The 19,610-nt window shown below is 49.3% G+C and overlaps 1 protein-coding gene across 4 annotated transcripts in view; it reads left to right on the top strand.

Moving 5' to 3' along the window:
• Window positions 1-12,774, top strand: part of HNF1B (HNF1 homeobox B) — a 52,205-nt gene extending 39,431 nt beyond the window's left edge. For all 4 annotated transcript variants that reach the window (XM_032843231.1, XM_032843232.1, XM_032843233.1 and 1 more), the window contains exons 7-9: window positions 1,308-1,502; window positions 4,063-4,181; window positions 12,416-12,774. In XM_032843231.1, coding sequence (XP_032699122.1) covers window positions 1,308-1,502; window positions 4,063-4,181; window positions 12,416-12,436 — 335 coding nt within the window. In that variant the 3' untranslated portion in view covers window positions 12,437-12,774. The remainder of the gene's footprint in view (window positions 1-1,307; window positions 1,503-4,062; window positions 4,182-12,415) is intronic.
• Window positions 12,775-19,610: the final 6,836 nt, after the last annotated feature.

The raw sequence follows: 19,610 nt of genomic DNA on the forward strand, positions 1-19,610 counted from the left end.
GATAGTGCTAGTCTGTATGGGATCAGAGGACCCGGCCCCAACCCCCCTCCCCAGAAGACCCAGGAGGGGGCTTATTCTCCCTTTACTTCTGCTCAGGGGTCCTCGCCTTTTAGGTTTCTGATAACAGTATCAGCTAAAGCCCTGAGTAAGCACCAGCTGAGGTCTTCCTGCTATCTCCACAGAGGACTTCCCACAAACCCGCTTCTAGAACCCTCTCCATTTCAGGAAAGCCCTCTAGGTGTCGCTTCCACACTTGCCTGAAAGAGACCTTTTTTCTGGATTTTCCTCTTCATCCCATCCTGCCCTCCATTTCGCAGAAAGCAAACTCAAAGGAACATTGGCAGCCCCAGGAAAGAGATCGGGGTATCTTGTCCCGATCCTCTCATCACCACTCCTACCCTGGCTTGGCTGTCTCCTCCAGATTCCCGCCCAGGGAGCACATGGAGTTGGGCAGGGGGTGGACCAGGGACCCAGTCTCTGCAGCGCTGGCCCCGGTTCTGCAGAGGATATAGACACAGAACAGGACCACAGAGGCCTGACACCTCCAGAGCAGAAAGATGGCAAGAGCCCCTATAAATGGCCAGCCCTTAACTTGCAACTTCCTATTCCCATTACCTAGACCTTTTGATGCCACGAGCTCTGTGCCGCCAGATAAAATCCGTCCACTTCACAGACGGGCTGAGGTCTGGTGTTTCCCCCCTCTCTGCTACAGTCAAGAGAAGGAGCATCTGACCTCTGCCGGGGTCTTTGCACCGGTTCGCTAAATGATGGTCTTCTGGCTTCGTACTCCTAGGACAGTGCAGGTTGTTGTTGTTGGTGGTGGTGGTTTTTCGGTTTTGGTTTTGGTTTTGGTTTTTTAATCAAAATGTGAGTTCCTGAACACTCCTGCCCTCTGCTGGGCAGACAACCTGTGCCTTTGAGTGGCTGTACTAAGCTGCCCTCAGGGCACCCAGGTAGGCCTCTCTCAGAGTCAGGTCTGGAGGGAGCTGGCCAGTTAGAGGCCACCTTCCCAGGGTCCTGGCAACCTCAAGGGAGCCAAGTTTGGGAGGATGACTCTCAGGCCTCAGATCTGTGTAAGCCCAATTCCATCCACAGCTCACTATGGAATGTGAGGGAGCAAGTCAGTCTCTCCAAGCCTCAGTTTCTTTGTCTGCAGAATGGATCTATAAAACCATTTCCCAGGCAATCTCTCACGCGAAGCCCAGCTGTGCCAGGCACATGGCAGGACTCTGTCGGTGACCATGCCAGGGCACTCGCCTCTCCGCATCCCTGAAGCCACCTCTGATCTTTCCCTCTTGCTCCCACAGGCCTCAACACCTCCCAAGCACAGAGCGTCCCTGTCATCAACAGTGTGGCCGGCAGTCTGGCGGCCCTGCAGCCTGTCCAGTTCTCCCAGCAGCTGCACAGCCCTCACCAGCAGCCCCTCATGCAGCAGAGCCCCAGCAGCCACATGACCCAACAGCCCTTCATGGCGGCCGTCACGCAGCTGCAGAACTCCCACAGTAAGAACATGGGGCGGAGTGGCAGGGGAACTGGGGGAGTGGGGCAGGCACCACCAAGGGCCCTATGCAGCCCACCTCTGCCCTCTCTGGATCCGTACTTGCTTGGAAGTGAATTGATTTGGTCACTTTTCCCTACCTGTTATCAACCCAGACAATTCCTCAACATGACCCTTGTGTGGTCTATGCCTTTCCTAGACCTACTCTCTACCTCCATGACTCCTGGGGGAGGTTTGAAGAGGACAGTTGAGTCTACATGTAAAGGGGAGCTGGAGATAGAGAGCAGGGTTGGCACCCATGAACGATCTTGCTAGGCAACCACAGAGCCTTTTCCCCATGAGCCTCAGCTTAGCCCTTTCAGTCTAAAATTCCAGGTAGTCATTACCAAATGACAAGAGTAGGCATGCAGTTTGTGTTCTCTGAAACTGAAGAATCTTCTAGAATCCCAATGCTGTCCCGTTGACACACCTCAGACATCTCTAATCGAGAACCACGGACATAGATGGACAATACCACCTCCTAGCCATCTTGGATAAAGAATAGTAGTGCTGGGGTGCCTGGGTGGCTCAGTGGGTTAAGGCCTCTGCCTTCGGCATAGGTCTTGGTCCCAGGGTCCTAGGATGGAGCCCCACATCGGGCTCTCTGCTCAGCGGGGAGCCTGCTTCCTCCTTTCTCTCTGCCGGGCTCTCTGCCTGCTTGAGATCTCTGTCTGTCAAATAAATAAAATCTTAAAAAAAAAAAAAAAAATGAATCGTAGTGCTTCTGCCGTTACCCGCCCCCCTAACCCCCAGATTATTTCTCATATCCTGTCTTTCAACCAGTTAGTTCCCACCCACTCAAGCCACTGTAGCCCTAGCCTCTGTCCTGAGCCCCAGGCCCACAGCCAGCCCTCTGGCCAGATCAGGATACAGCCCCTGGCCTATAAGTTTGGCAGGGTCCCAGAGGAACACCCGAGAAGTCTCTGGAATAGAGTGATCATCTTGGAGTCAGACAAACATAGGATTTAAATCCTGCCTCTGAGGCTTACCAGCTGTGTAGCCATTGGTAGAGTTTCTTAGCCATTCTGAGCCTCAATTTCCTCATCCATAAAATGGAATGTAGAGAGGTTATGGAGACGAGATAAATAATGTAGAGTGATTATGGAGAGTGATTATGGAGATGAAATAAGACTAGGTGTGAACTGTATCTGGTAAACACAAGAGTTACAGAAATGCAGGTGATGATTTATTAAGGGAGTTTTTAATAGGAGGCAGGAATGGGGAAGAGGGTTTTTGTTTCTCCCCTGGCTGCACAGCTCACCCTTCTTCTATCCTCGGGGCACTCTCCCCTCCTCAGGCCTGCAGAGCTGGTTTCCAAGCACCATCTCACATTCCAATCACATTTTTTTTATGTGGCTTCTGGAAAAATCTGCCATAACCTGTAGCAGAGTCTAGGACCATACATACCCACTTTCCTTTCTGTTTGGGACCTGATAATATGCCCCTGCTTGTCGCTGCCCCCTGCCAGGCCCAGGTGGGACTGTTAGAGAGTGGTCCCTAGTACCTGTGAACTGCAGAGGCCCAGTTGGGGGCCCCAGGACGGGGCAGCAGTCAGCCTCCCTCCACAGGAAGGACCGGCTGGAGTGGCAGGCAGTGACCTTTATCCCGTCACCCTCTAGAAGATGCTGTGGTGGATAGAATAGTCTGCTCCCTCCCTCATGGCCAAACAGCCCCATGCTTCTGTTAGCTGGTCATGTGACTTGGATTTTATATGAATCTAATGGATAAATCGCATGAGTCAAAAAGTTCTAGACTTGGTGAAACAAGTACTGGAAAAACTGAAAAATGAGTCACCTGCTCCTAAAGGTTTTATTTGCATCTAGTCTCCCCTTGTCTGTCATCCTTCGTCTTTCTGTGACATCATAATATGACCTGTGATGTCATTTTAGCACAAATTGGAACAACCCAGAATTATACAATGAATTATACCCATGTCTAATTATAATTATTAATCAGTTTGTAATTGCTTTGCATAAGACCTGGCTCTTGAGTCATGGCAGATAGGATAAGCTTGTGCTGGCCAACTCGTTTATGTTTGCTGGCTACTTAGAACTTTTTCTGACTTACAATCTCTGATGCACCACATATGCCTAAGGCCCATTTATTGATGTTAAGCACCTAATATTTAACTGAAAAGTCAGGAGAACAGAAGTGCCATCCACTACCGCCAACAAGACACTGTGCAAAGCTGTTTGTGTCTTTGGTACAAAGTACTTTCCAAAAAAAACCAAAAAAACAAAGTACTTTCCACGCGATGTTTTCCAATCTACAATAGCTATCATTCCCATTTTACAGATGAGGAAATTGAGGTGACGTGACTTAATTGAGGAGCCAGAATTGAAACACATGGCCATTCTTTTGACCACATCAGGCTGCCTTCTGAAACATCACCCCCTCTTCTCTGCCTAAGGACATAAGAGCTTATGGTGTGGGATGGGGGTGGGGTCTGTAGGTCTTTAGCTATGTACATACCTGTGTGGTCATACCAAAGCGGTCTTGACTTTGTCTTCCCTCTGTTTCTCCAGTGTACACTCACAAGCAGGAACCCCCCCAGTATTCCCACACCTCCCGGTTTCCGTCTGCGATGGTGGTCACAGATACGAGCAGCATCAGTACGCTTACCAACATGTCCTCCAGTAAACAGGTAAATGCCCAAAGGAAGTTCGGTGGGGCCCGTGACCCAGGTGATGTGCAGAGAGGGTGGCACGTGGGGCCTGAGCCTGGTCCTTCCCAGGCTCCTGGTTACTTGCTAAAGGAGTCCCTGAGGTCAGAGGCAAAGAAGATGGGCCACCTGCTAACAGGACTTTCTGCTCCCTCAGCTTCCCCAGCAAGAACACTAAATGACCAGGGCTTGATAATCCACTAAAGACTGGATTACACAGAGCCTTTAGGTATTGAGACTGAGTATTTCCCATGGATTGATCGGTGATCCATGGAAAAGGTGTTTCCAAGGGCGACTCAAGACAGTCACGCCCTCTATAGCATTTCTTGTTTTGCAAGAGGGATGCCTGAGGCTTTTCCACAAATTAATCAATGGAAAAAGGGAGTAGTAAGGCCAATTACCCTATCCAGGACCCATACTGGACCCGGAACACTGCAAATTCCAGAGAGTGACCCAACTCTCCCCACCCATGGAGATTCCCCAGTGCACAGTCGGGCCTTCCGGGGGCCTGCATTTACATGGTGTTTTATCAAGAAACTTAGAATTTACTTCAAAGTGCACTAAAAGTGGGGAATCCAGAGGCTTCGTCACTCTTTCAGTGGGTGGCTGGTTCCCACCTCCAGGGAGAGCCGATGGAGCAGTAAACCCAACCAAAGACAGGGCTCATCCCTGCGGCTTGTCCCTGCCACGGGACACGGAGAGTAAGGAAACAGGACAGGGTGTCTGAACACACACGACAGTTCCAGAATAATACAATAGGACCTTTTAGGAGCTGGGGTCTGCGCAGCGTGGGAACTGTTTGGCCTCTATTGATTACTAGATAAGTAGGTGATAGCCTTGAACTTCATGTCAGAGGCGCTCAGCAGGGTTTGGTCTTGTTGCTGGTCTTTTTTCTGAGTCCTGGGACTCAAACCTCCTCCAGTGCCCTGTGCTTTCATGTGCTTTCATGCGCTCAGGTTCTCTGCTCTTCCCTTTGCCCACATCGCCTCTTGGTCCCACAGTATGGTAGAGCAGGTGGGTTCTGTTCCTGGGTTTGCCCACCTTGACCTCTCTGAGCCCTCATTTCTTCACCTTTAAAATAAGAGTCATAACATGGACTTGTCCTAGGGATTCGATGAGATCGTGTGGATTTAGGGTCCACACATGGCCTAGGCAGCTGGGCTCTAGAGTTGGGAGAGGGAGGAGGTGTGTGGGACCTGCTCTGCCACTCTTCTCTCACCCAATGGAAGATGAAAGGACACCCCCCGTGGCCCTGCCCTTCAACTCCCATGCGATTTCCCACTCTTTGTAGTGAGCAGGGAAAACATTTATCTGTGCTCACAAATCTCAGTCAGGGAACCAGCCAGGCGCAGCAGCCCTGCTTGGGAATACCTTCCCCCTTTGAAAGGTTTATCAATCCATCTGCCACTTGGTCAGCCCTAGACAGGGCTCTGATTAATTATTCCTGTCTTTCCCAAGTTGACTTTGATGCTTGCTTGTTGAAACAAGCCCTCTGAATTCAGGAAATGGTCTCTTAATCAAAATTCTCTGAGATGCTCTCTGAGACGCGGCACTAGCCGGCAAATGGCTTCTCCCCTCCGCTGGACAGAGTGGCCAGCCGACCTTGAAGCTGCATGAACAGCCCTCCAGAGCCACCGGGAAGTTGTCCCAGTCCCTGGGTGGTTCAGGAGTCTGGTGGTAGCCTCATCTCTGGGGTGATGAGAAGGATGTTCACATGTAGGATCAAACTATGCACGGAGCCCTGTAGGTTTATACTTATTGTGAACGTGATCTCATTGTCTTCTTTCTGTTGCAACTTCCTTGGTACAAAGGAATGAACTGAGGCTCAGAGAGGCAAAGTGACCTGCCCAAGGTCTCACAGCTGGTCGGTTCTAGAGCTGGACCTTCAGACTCTGGGCTTTGACTCTAAATCTTGGACTCCTTCCATTTAAGCAATACTGGCCTTGCGACCTCCGTCTCAAAAACACCCAAGCTTTTGCTGCTATTGCAGTCTTAACAGTCAGGAACAAGCATGAATTTCAGCCCCCCTTAGGTGTCCCAGTCAGTCAACTTTCTTCTTCCAAACTGAAGGAGAAGAGGAATGGGGAAGTGAGGGTAAAGGTACAGTCAGACAGAACCAAGGTAAAGAAAATTTTGTACCAAATCTGTTCCCCAGGCAAAGGGTCAGAATGAATGCTGAAAGAGATGTGGTACAATGCTGCTTTCTCTTTGTCCTAAAGTATTATTTAACAAAACAAGTTTCAAGAAGGTTGCTGGGAACTGGGTGTGGTGTAAGGACAGGAGGATTCCTTGGTCCCATACTTTGGGGGAACGGCTGGGTTCAATAGCTAAAAACCACAAGGCCAGGCTTCTCCAAATCTTTCGTAGGCTGCTGTGTGCATGAAATGGGGTCATTGGGGTGCACAGATGCTCCAGGCCAAGGGACGCATCCCAGGCAGCCCTCCTTGAGAGGCATCACAGAATGCTGGGAAAAGCCAGCAGCCTTGCATTCACCCCAGTCCCTTCCCCGCCCCGCCACAGGACCTTGGGCAGTTAATTCATCCTGCGGGACCATTTCTGCATCTCTCATGGGGAAAATCCTAACCCCATCTCACAGGATATTCACATGCCTAGAAGAATAGCTGGTACATGGTCAAGTACTCCACATGCTAAGTCCTTCCCTCTTGCTGCTTTCCATCTGTGATCCTTTAGGAGATGCCTTCTATCGACTCCTTCAAAATTTGACTCATTGCTTGGTCTCCATGCTTCCCATTTTTATGCTGACTCACAGATGTGCTCTCATCCCTGGACTCCCAGACTCCCAGAAAAAAAGCAAATCATGAAAGGACCTCTCAAAGCACCAGAGCCCTTTGTGCTTAGCCAAATGTCTGGACTATAGTAGATGTTCAGAAAATATAAATGGAGGAATGAATGAATGAATGAATGAATGAATTCAGAGCTAGCATTTTTTGAGTGCCTCTCATTTGCATAGCAACAAGTGCTTCATCCTTCTTATCTCTTTCCCAGCTAACCTTCCGACCCATTCTGCAAGGTAGATATTTTTTACACCCAACCTGCAGAGCAAAACACTGCGGCTCAGAGGTGGGGAGGGATCTGGCCAAACTCACACAGATGATAAATCTGGAGCTGGACTCCCAGACTTTGGTCTTCTCTCTCCAAATCCATTCCGCCACACTCATCTTCTCCTATCCCTTTTTCAACACTCAGAAAAGTGACCCAGGTTTATGCAGGCATCAGGCTCAAGTGAGGATTTGAACTTACTTGTATCTGATCACAGTGTTTTCATTGTCAGGACAGACATGCCCTGGGGCCATGTGGATCACATTTCAGGAACTTCTGGGCTGGGTCACTCTCACTTGCAGCTCCTGTGGCTCTGTGTGCCTCCCCCTCCTTCTCAACCCTGCGTACTGGCGAGCTACCATCTGAGTGGAGCTGTGCCCAAGCTCCTGTAAGACAGGGCCCTGCCAGTCTGGAACAGGACCGCAGCAAGCACTGACACGGGTTAGAACAAATGTGGGCTGGCTGCCCGCCGAGTCCTGTTTACACAGCCTCTATACCCACTGCTCCACTTCCCAGTTTACAGAGAGGTCAGGAGAGGACCCCTTCTCCTCCCCCCTCCAGCTGGCACGGGTAGGTCAGGGGGCTGCTAAGGAGGAGGCAGACAGCCTCTTGTAAATCCTGGGCAGCTTCCCACATTCCAGCCTTCTCCACTGGTGGTCAGGCAGGAACTGTGTGATGATTCAGAGCACCAACTTGGCAGTCCTAAGATCCTACCACTTTCTACCTGTGTGACCTCAGGGAAAAGTCCTGGCCTCTCTGAGCGTCAGATTCCTCGCCTGTAATACGAAAATGATGGTTCCTCTTCCATGGGATCATTAAAAAGACTAAACACAGTATGTCTTGTAAGATACCTAGCTCAGTGCTTGGCTCAAAACCCCACCCATAGCGGTGGGGTTTTGACCTTCCCTCGCTGGCAACCCTGATTGTCTCTCAAGCTTTGGAAGGAAGACTGTAAATGGCAAAGGGCATTTATTTTCCAGTGGCCATGCTCAGAAGGTAGAAGGAAGTCCTCTTCCTTGTGTTGAGAAGCACAGACTTTTCTCCTGTGAGAGTCTGGGGAAGTTACCTACAGTCTCTCTAAGCCTCAGTTCCCTCATCGGTAAAACTGGAAGCATAATCATTACATACATATATACATACATACATACATACATACATACATTTATTTATTTATTTGAGAGGAAGAGAAAGGCAGGGGAAGACCAGTGGGAGAGGGAGAGAGAAGTTTAAGCAGGCTCCATACCTAGCGCAGAGCCTGACACGGGGCTTGATCTCATGAGCCTGAGGTCATGACCTGAGCCAGAATCAAGAGTCCAACGCTTAACTGACTGAGCCACCCAGGTGCCCCATCATTACTTTTAATTAATAGAACCATAATGAATCTAATCTCATAAGAAGAACAGTGAGTTATCTGTGTCCACTGTTTCTACCTGCTCAGCCCCAGTTCTGTCTTGAGGCTATTCCTGACAGTCATCGGTCCTCACACGGCGTTGGAGCATCTCCTGTCCAGCTTACTAGTATCACCGTGTTGTCAAACCAATGGGTAACTTTCCATCTCTGCCTCTGATATAGCTGATCACTCCCGCCTTTTGTCACTTGGATTTTAGGACGATACCCGTTCCTGGTCCTCCCCACCATGGCACTCATCATTTCCATAGCTGGCAACTTGTCTTCCCAGCATTGAGTTGTTGGAGGGCCCTCGCGCTCATTCTCTACTGTGTTCACTGCTGGGTGATTTCCAGTCCCATGGCTTTGGATCAGGTGTCCACACTGACGGATCCAGTAGTTCTGTCTCCAGTACAGACCTCTGCCTTGAGTGCCCATTCGCAAATCTGCCGCATCTTTGGCATGACAAGCCTCGCTAAAATAGGAGCTCTTCATTTTGCCTCTACTTCTCCCTACTCAAACCGCTTCTTTCTTGGGCTTCCCCATTTCCAAAAATGGTACCAGTTGTGCAGGAATCCTGCAGAATGCATCCCACATCTGAGCGCTTCTCATCTCCCCACCAGTCCAGCCCCCTCCCTCACTGATTCCCTCTAGTGCCCCCAACTTCCCACTCCCACTCCTGCCCCACGATGGTGGTTATGGTCTGCTCACTATGCAGCAGCCAGAATTATCTCTTAAAGGGGGAAACCAGTCATGTCACCCCTGCCCTGTCAAAACTTTCCAATAGCTTCCCATTGCAATCAAGCTGAAATGGAGGCTTCCTAGGCCCAATGTGATCAGCCCCTTGCCGACCCTCCCCTCCTCCTCCTTCCAGTCAGCTTCAGCTGAGCCAGGATTGAAGTGATCCCACTTCAGGACTTCTGATTTGTGGTCTCTTCTGCCCTGAACACTCCATAATACACATCTTTGCATGCTTGCTCCCTCATCTCATTCAGCTCAAATGTCACCACTTCAAGGAGGCCCCTCCTGATTGCCCTGTGTAAATTATTCCCTTTTCCTTCAAATCAGCCTAACCTGTTATCATGTGTATTTTTTTTAAGATTTTATTTATTTGACAGAGACTCAGTGAGAGAGGGAACACAAGCAGGGGGAGTGGGAGAAGGAGAAGCAGGCTTCCTGCCGAGCGGGAGCCCGATTTGGGGCTTGATCCCAGGACCACAGGATCGTGACCTGAGCTGAGGGCAGACACTTAACAACTGAGCCACACAGGCTCCCCTCCTGTATTTTTTTCTACAGAGTGTTCATCTCCACCTGGAATTTTGTTTTATATATGCATGTACAATATAGATACATATGTATATACACACATACATATTCATTTACTTATTTGTTCAAAACTCTAGAATATAAACTCTGTGATGATACGGACAGGGTCTTTGCTCATGGCTGCGTGGCCCGTGCCTAAAGAAGCGCTGAGCTTCTTTATATAGGAGGCATTCAGAAAAGTGTTCAGTGAATGAATGGTAATTACCTTCAAAGGATTGATGTATGAATCCAGTACAAGGATGAGTGTAAAGCCCCCACTTAGCGCAGAGCCCAGCACACAGTAGGACCTCTATAAACGTTAGCTCTTGCCATAGGCAATCAGCCCCTGTAGAGTGAGGACGTCCTTAACTGTCACCCCAGCTACCACCACCCCTTTCAGAGAGAGGTCTGAGATCCTCTGGCCAGGGCCCCCGCGGGGCTGGCTGTGCCAGGCCTTGGTTCTGAGGGACCCCAGTGCACCCCTTATCAGCTGTTTGTGTTTAGACTCTGAAGGGGACAAATAACTCTAGTGCCTTTGACAACATTTAGGGCTCTGCCACCATTTTATTATGTGAGCAAACATTTGATAGCTGGGAAGCCCATCCCTAATGACAGGTCATAGAATCTCGCTGGCGTCTCCTTATCTGCCCTTCTTGTTTGCTCTTCTATTGAAACCTGCAAGGTCACAAGCCATTTTCTCTCTCCTCACCTGAAATCTGAAAACTGGAAAAAGGCTGATAGTGGGAAGTAAAGAGACTCAAAAGTGGGGGTGGGTGGTGGGAGGAAGAGGAGGCAAAGGGTATCAGAGGACCCTGACCAGGGCCTCAAGAATTTAAAAAGGGCCAGAACATGTCCTCTCCAATGAATGCACAGCTCAGTGACGGAGGGCTCACGGGCCGGGGCGCCCTGCGCAGCCCAGTGTTAATTCTGAGCACATCCCATGTATTGGCTCGCCTGACTCCCCAACAGCCTTCATTTCACCAGTGAGAAAACTGAGGCACAGAGAGAGTGCCACGACTAAGAACACGAAGCTAGGAGAAGACTTTTAATCTCTGAGCATACTAGAAAGAACACGTGTCCAAGGGCACCCAGAACCAGTTTTGAATCTGTCTCTACACTGTCCTGGTTCTGAAACTGTGGATGGTTCGCTCTTGGAGCTGTCTTCTTAATCTGTAAAATGGGCGTAATGGCAACCTTGTACAGGAGTATGGCTGGGAGCACTGGTTAATGAGATAATAATGTGAAAATAGGCCTTTAGTAGTAATAATAGGGGTGTGTGCGTGTGTGTGTGTGTGCACGTGTGTGCGCGTGCATTTACGCACATGTAAGCTCCTGAGTATTGAAGGAACGGTCTTTTTTTTTTTTTTTAAGATTATTTATTTATTTATTTGACAGAGAGAGATCACAAGTAGGCAGAGAGGCAGGCAGAGAGAGAGGGGGATGCAGGCTCCCCACTGAGCAGAGAGCCCGATGCGGGGCTCGATCCCAGGACCCTGAGATCATGACCTGAGCTGAAGGCAGAGGCTCAACCCACTGAGCCACCCAGGTGCCCCAAAGGAACAGTCTTTAGAAAAGGAGCCATTAAGCCAAAAGACAGAGAGGACTTTCCCTTTAGATGCCAAAACAAGTGAAAGGGAAGGAAGAGACAGAGGGAAGCAAGAAGGGTCTTCCTGGAGAGAAAAGGACGGGAATGATGTACCATGACAGCCGAAATGAATGAAGTCCAAGGTCTTGGAAGGAGCGGCTGCCCCAGGAAGGAGCCGAATGGCTCCTCTTAGAGGGTTTCTCCATCCATTCTGGGGTCTCCTGCCCCGCCTCCCCGCCCACCTGGAAATCTGGCATCAGAGTTCTTGTCTTAATAGGAACAAGGCTGTAGAAAGCACTTCGCAGCTTCCCAAATGCCTTCCCTGATGGGTCGCTTGAGCAAGTGGCGATTTTCTCATGTGCTTAAGTAGATCGGCAGCTCTGGTGCAATCTGGGAGCTGATTAGAAATGTGGGTGCTTCGGCTCACCTCAAGCCCACTCGATCGGAATCCACCTTTTCACAGGCTCCCCAGCATTCATAGGGCCGTTAAAGTGTGGGAATCAGTGGTCTAGGGGACCCCTGCCCATAGAGGTGTTAGGAAGAGGACCCTTACTTCCACGAGAGGCAAGAGCTCCCGTCCAGCTGCTGTTGCAACCACACACTCCCTGAAATAGGAGCTTGACTTGAGAACAAAGGTCAGCGAGTTATGACTATTTCAAGGTCTGCAACAGTTTGCTGCTGCCTTCTGAAGTGGCCGGGAAACCTGGCTCGGGAGTTTCCCTAAAGGGAGCGTGCTTCAGGACCAACGCTGGGGCACCGAGCGGGCACTGGGTCCTCAGCCCCCAGCGGGCTGAGCAGGGTCTCGGCTCCCCTGGAGAAGCCAAAAGAGTGGCGTCCCTGCTGAATACACACCGCTGACCTCTCTTTACTCTCTCTGCAGTGCCCCCTCCAAGCCTGGTGATGCCCACCCATCACTTACTTTGTGCACAGCAACAAGGACCCTGTTTTCTACACCGTCCCCCTCCGGGCAGCTGTCACGGAAAAGGCCAGTGGCCTGACAAGCACCTTGAAGAGAGGTCCCCGCCTACCTGCCATCCTGCTGGCCCCTCGGACAAGGACAGCCCGCTGGGAGGCGCAGCCCAGAGTGCAACTTCCCTCCCCTTCTATGCAGTATTGTCACCATGCCTCTCCCAAGACGGCAGGTACTCCCATCCGGCCCACGGGTAGGAGGCGAGAAACCACGGAGGAGGAAGAGAGAAAGCTGTTGTGTCTACGTCGCGCTCTTTCATCGAACAAACCGATGCGGGAAAAAAAAAAAAACAAACTTGAATCTGTTACTGAAAGGAGGACACGTGCTATTGAACTGAGCCAAACACACTGTAAATATCAGCAACCTCTCGCACCCCTCTACCCCATCCCAGCTGATCTTGAGATTTCTTTTGAAGAAGTAAATTTCTCCAATGGGTGTAAACTATAACCTACTGTAATTAAGTGCAATTTCCCCTCCGCTCCCTCCCCACCCCCAGCCCTGTATATAATACTGAAGTGTCTATTAGTTCTCTTTGTAAAGGTCGGAGTTGAATTTTCCAAGTGGTTGGTCCCCTCTCCCCCAACCCCCCAATGGAGGAATAGCCCCAGTCGGAAGTGAAAGCTCCTGCCCCTTCCCCTCAGGCCTGGACAGACACCAGGATGTTTGTGTGGGACTGACCGCCAGCTGACTCCAGTCTCCTGTTGTGGAGACACAGCTCTGGATCCTGGAGGGGCTGAACATGGCGTCAGACTAATATCCTAGCTTCCGGTGGGGTCCGGGGGTTCTGCCAGCCCACCACCAAGACACTGCAAGGCAGGAAAACTGGCTGCTTGATAGCACAGGAAAGCGTCACCCTCTCTGAAAGCCTCCCATTAAAACCATTTATTTTATCACTGCCCAGAGTCTCCTATCTCTGTCTCTGACGCTTCCTCTGCCAAGGTTCCACCAAGAACCCCCGGCCCCGACTCCCCTTGGAATTTTCCATGTATTCCACTGGGCTCGTGGCTGCGTGTCCCAGGGTCTCCGTGCCGGCTGTACCACTAAGGTAAGCATTGATTCCCCCAACCAGGCTCCATAAGCCCCTCCGAGGGGCTCTGGCCAGAGTGGGAGGCAACACTTTGGTCATAGGTGAAGGTGAAGTCCTAGGTGAAGGTCATAGTGAAGGAACAGAGCCAGCTCTTGGTGACTCTTGGTCATAGGAACGGATAAAAAGCGGGAAGAATGGAAAGCTTGTGGGTAACTTTTTCCGCCACCTCCTAAGCATTAACCTTAGGCTTTCCTTCCTTCTGTAGAGCCGTTAGTCACTAGGATCCTGTGAGTGTTGCCTCCTGCCTGGGTTTCCCCATCTGGCAAGGATGCTAATGAGCACAAACAGTCCAGAAGGCGAAAAGCCAAAGCCCTGGACTCTTCACCCAGTGAAATAATAATCCAGTGTTGACTCCAGGAAGAAAGAGGATGTATCCATCCACTTCGCTGTGTCCTCTTGTACAGTGTAGACCCTACCCGTGTGTGGTTTCTTGCTTCTTGTCTGAGTGTTTCCCAGGCAAGGTGTGGGCCAGGGAATTCTGCTGAGCAGGCCCCAAGAAACCAGTTTTTCAAAATCCCAGAGCAGGGGAAGATGCTTTTCAAAGAGAGCTGTGCAGATTTAAGGAGAACCTACTCTGCTGGGTGCCCAGGACAGGGATGGCTAGTTAGGGAAATGCCAACCTCCTCTGGTTCCTGGCTCCCCTAGACAATGTAATTGGAGCCGAAGGGGTCAAGAGAAAACTCAAGGTTGGGTAGAGAGGAGTGGGAGCCAAGGCCAAGTATCACAGGCCAAGAGAGGCCAAGATCCCCTGGGATGTCCTATTAGATGGCTCCTGGGAGTTTGAAGAAGAATGGATTACAGGCCTCAAGCCCCAGCCTCAGCTGGAACCCTATATCTGGACTCATGTTATTTCTGGGACAGCAAGTATCTGCATTTGACAGATTTAGATCTTGCATTGTTGCAATCACCCTGAGGACCACCCCCCCGCCCCCCAGAAGGCCTTATTCATCCAAGAGATTATGGAGGCAGAGCTGGAGGCTGAGAGGAGTGAGGATGGATGGATGGGGCAAGTCTCTGGGGACTTTTCTAACCAAACCCTATAGAAACCAAGACACACAGGAAACAATGCTGGCAAGGTTAGCACCTCCCTTCTGAATAAAACAGGGACTTACTCCACTGGCTCTAAGCGGGGCACGGGGGTCACCACAGAGTCTTCATGTGGAATTCTCCATACCGAACATTCACTTGCAACTGAAAACCCCCATTCTTCCTCCATTCCATCCATCCAATTCCACTGACATTTCCAGGCTTTCTCCTTACACCTGGAGCCTAGACTAACAGACCAGTGGACCTGTTTTTTCCATGACCTGCTGTCATTTTCTAGGGTGAGCCCTGGGGAAGCAGATACCATTTTAACATCCATGGTCAAGGAACAAAATCAGTAATGAAGACCTGCCTTAACCTACTCCATTCCGAACAGGGGAGTATCCCCCACCCAAAGCAGAGATAACTGGGGGGTTAGCTGCTAGATTCAGGTGGATAAGAACACAATGCAGATACCCAGGGAATCTCAGCTCTTGGCCCCCAGCTGGTGGGGGGGGGGAGTCTTTGATATTCCTTCTGGAGCCAGAATGCCTTGATTAGAATCTCTAACGCCAGCCCTTAGCCCCATCCTCATTGTCCTCCTGCATAAAATTGAGTGATGATAATAGTTCCTCCTGTATAAGGTTGTTTGAGGAGTAAATGAGTGGATACCTGCCAAGCCCTTGGAGGCCTCTGTACCTGCTACATTGCCTTAGTATCCTGTCTTCCCGCGGTGACTTCTCCTGCAGGCTTCTGGGCTTTGTTGCTATTTCCAGATATTTCTTATCACAAATTTTTTTTTAAAGATTTTATTTATTTATTAGAGAGATCACAAGTAGGCAAAGAAGCAGGCAGAGAGAGGAGGGAGCCCGATGCGGGGCTCAATCCCAGGACCCTGAGATCATGACCTGAGCTGAAGGCAGAGGCTTAACCCACTGAGACATCCAGGTGCCCCTCTTATCACAAATTTGAAGCTTGGTCAAGAAAACCACCAAATTCCTGGGAAACTGATGTTGTTCCTTTCTGTGGTACATGGCAAATCCAGCAGGGAACCAAGGATGAGTCCGGGAGGGAGGTCTGAGGAGAGGGGTAAGGCTTGACTGAGGGGAGTCTTTGTCTCCTGAGGGAAAGAAGAAGGTAAAATTCAGTGACTTTGCAGGAAGTGTGAGAGCCAGGGGGGCCAGACTAAAGGTGGGTGGGGGCCGTGGAGGAGGACTGACCAGAGCAAGGAATGGCGTGGGTCAGGAGGAAACAGGAGCAGACACCTTCCCAAGGAAACTCAGGGCTGATGTGTCCCCTTTGAATTAGGAATTCATTCAAACACATAACACCATCAAAATCTCCCAAATAGAAGATGGCCAGTGCAGTGCCATATGACATGGCCATGTTTTAATACTTCAGACACACCCCAATTGCCTCAAACAATTGGATGTTGAATATTTATTCACTATTCATATTGGCTGAATATTCATGAGAAGCTGTAATCTGCTGAAGCAAATTGTATAAAGCCTGCCCCTCCCACTCCAGCTAGCCCTCCTTCCCCTCCCCCTCTCCCCTCCCTCCCCTCCCTCTCTCTTCTCTCCCTCTCCCTCCCTCTCCCTCTCTTCCCTCCTCTCCCTGCCCCCAGTTATGGTACAGAGGTCATTCCAACTAAGCAAATACTAGATTGTCAGCCAAGATTTATAACATGACCGTATTTTTTAAATGAAACTTTGGGGTATGCAGGACTTCACACACACCTGAATGACCATTTTTTCTTGGGTGTGTGTACAGTGCTGTGTGCATAGAGAGAAAGGAAACACATTCTAAGGGAAAGCAGTGCAGAACAAAAGGAGGAGGTTACCATCAAAAGCAGGAATCATCAAAGTGGTGTTCCCACAGTCCGTATGTGTATGTTTACGCCAACAGATCCACAACACAAACAAGATATTTCTTTACAGTCTTCACCTATTTATTTTTCTTAATACTGTTGCATTCCCAAAAGGCAGGTTTCTCTTCTATGCCCAATTGTGCAGACAACCTTAATAAGCCAATTATATTCAATTATTCTCAATTACAAAAGGGATTAAAAAGAGAAAGCTAATTTTTTTTTTTAAGACAAATTCCAGTATAAGGAAAAGGTGCCTGATTTCCTGAGCTACCATAAGACCTTCCGCGTATCCCTTTGCTTTTGGAAACATCATCTAGTCCAAAATAATGTCTCTCGTTTATTTATTCAAGAAATATTTACTGATACCCTTGTGTGCCGAGCACCATTGTTCTGGACCCTGAAGATACATCAATGAATCAAATACATAAAAATCCTTCCCCCCTTGGGGCTGGCTGGCTCAGTTGGTGGGGCGTGTGACTCTTGATCTTGGCGTCGTGAGTTCAAGCCTTGCTTGGGGCGTAGAGATTACTTAAAAAAAGTCCTTCTCCTCCTGCAGTTCATTCTGGTGGGGGAGACAAGCCGTAACTGTGAATGGGGCATGATGACAAAACCAAGAAAGATCCAACAGGGAGGCTAGAGGAGCTGGAGCTGAGTGACAGGGAGAACTGCGGGTCAGGGAGGAGAGCAGGTGTGAGGCATGATGACAAGTGACAGAGGACCTTGTCGCCACCTGAAGGGACCTCTGTAAGTTGCCATGAGGACCCGGCTTTTTCCCTGAGGGAGCTGAAAGCTGTCCGTTATGAACAGAGCGGGGACAAGATGGAACATCCGTTTTCAGAGGATTGCTCTGGCTGCTGAGTTGTAGGGAGAGGTCAAGAGTGACAGCAGAAAACCAGAAGCTATTGATGTCGTCCGCCTGAGAGCCGGGGTGGTGGTGGAGGTGAACAGAGGTGGTCTGATTGTGGATGTCCTCTTGAAGGGAGAGGATTTGGAGACACTAAGATTTCCTGGTGGTTTGCACGCGGAGTGTGAGAAAGAGAGGCACTGAAGGCGGTCGCTAGGTTTGTGGGCGGAACAAAAGGAGGAAATAGCGACTGATGTTGTAGAAAGTGAGACAGGGTTGCCAGACCATTGACTCTACCTCAGATATTCTTTAAAGTGGCGCTTTAGGAAGCAACTTGATAGTAGGTCATTGGGTCGTGCCTGCTATCATCTGACCCTGATACGATGTCAGAGCTCTCCAGGGGCAATAACATGACATTCGGGCATTCATCCTACTGATGTTTATTGAGTACTTACTATGTGCTGCATGCTCTTTGAGGTATGGGGGAGGAAAACCATTTTAAAAAAGGGTCATTTTCAGGGCATCTGGGTGGCTCAGTCAGTTGGGTGTCCAACTCTTGATTTCGGCTCAAGTGATGATCTCAGGGTCCTGAGATCGAGCCCCATATCGGGCTCTGCACTGAGTGTGGCGCCTGTTTGAGATTCTCTCTCCTCCCTCTGCCCCTCCCCACTTGCTCTCTCTCTTTAAAAAAAAAAAAAAAAGTCCCTTTTTCTATGGATGTTCAACTGGGAGGAGCCAATGATGATACACAGATTTACACTATGCCAGGTGTGGATGGGTACTAAGACATAACAAATATCCAAGAAAGGGGATGGGGAAGGAGGAGGATTCATTGGTTGGAGGATCCCTGTGAGAGACTGTATTTGTCTCCTGTGGCTGCTGTCACAAAATACCAGAAACATGTTCTCTCACAGCTCTGGAGACCAGTAGTCCAAAAGCAGTATCACTGGGCCAAAACCAAAATGTCAGCAGGTCATACACCCTCTGAAGCTTGTAGGGGAGGCTCTGTTCCCCACCTCTTTCAGCTTCTGGTGGAAGCATCCCCAGTCCCCGCCCCCGAGGTCCTGTCCCCTTCTCTGCAGCATCCAATCTCCCCCTTCCCCTTCTCATAAGGATACATATGACCACATTCAGGGCCCACTGGATTATCTAAGTCTCCTTAAATCACATCTGCACAGACTTTTTTTTTCCTTTTAAGGTAACATTTACACCTTCCCGGAATTAAGACCTGATATATTTGGGCATCATCCTACAACAAAATACAGAGTTTGCCACAAACCCAGAAGAAAACTTAAGGTGATAGTTTCTTTTGTACAACTTTTTCAATTAAACTTCATGATTTTAATTGAATGGGTGGCTCAGTCAGTTAAGCATCTGCCTTTGGCTCAGGTCATGATCCCGGTGTGTCCTGGGTCCTGGGATCGAGTTCCGCCAGGCTCCTTGTACAGCGGGGAGTCTGCTTCTCCCTTTCCCTCTGCCCCTCCCCCTACCCCCACTCTTGGTTGCTCTCTCTCTTTCTGTCTTGCGAATAAATAAATGTTTTCTTAAATTCATAATTACTTCTCAATACCTATAAATCAAATTACCATGCTACATGCCTTAAGCTTACACAGTTTTATATGTCAATTATTTTTCAATAAAACTGAAAGAAAAAAAGTCATATCCCTAAAACAGATTGTCTTGCCCAGGAAACATGAATGGTCAGGAGAAAGGTGCTCGTTTCTCAATCTTCAGGAAATCTGCTTTCAGCAGAAGCCATACTTGGGAGAAGCTTGACTTAATAAGTAAATGAAAAACTTATGCTCACGTTTGTATCACGGAAGCAAAGCAACAGGCTACCACTGTAGTTAGGGTTAACCATTCACCCACTTCTTTGTTCATTTAATAAACAATTGCTGCTGCCGTATAAAGTTGTGGTGGAGAGCTCAGGCTGGAGGACAGTAAAAATCTAGGTTCAAATCCTGGCTCTGCCGCTTACTAGATGTGTGATATTGGGATGTCTACTTAGGCTCTCTGTTTCCATATCTGCAAATAAGGTTGTCATAAGGTGCCTCAAGCCCTTTGCCTGGTATAGAGAAAGTATAGAGAAAATGAAATAATTGTTCATTATTAACCTCCAGTCTGGACCCCAACCCCACTGTCCCTGACTGTCTTCCCCCAACTAGGATCTAAGTTCTATGAGAACAGAGAGTTGGTGTTTTTTGCTTTTTTTTTTTTTTAGATTTTATTTATTTATTTGATAGACTGAGATCACAAGTAGGCAGAGAGGCAGGCAGAGAGA

Source organism: Lontra canadensis, unplaced genomic scaffold (genome assembly GCF_010015895.1).
Source record: "Lontra canadensis isolate GAN:19392208 unplaced genomic scaffold, GSC_riverotter_1.0 scaffold137, whole genome shotgun sequence".
Classification (NCBI taxonomy): Eukaryota; Metazoa; Chordata; class Mammalia; order Carnivora; family Mustelidae; genus Lontra; species Lontra canadensis.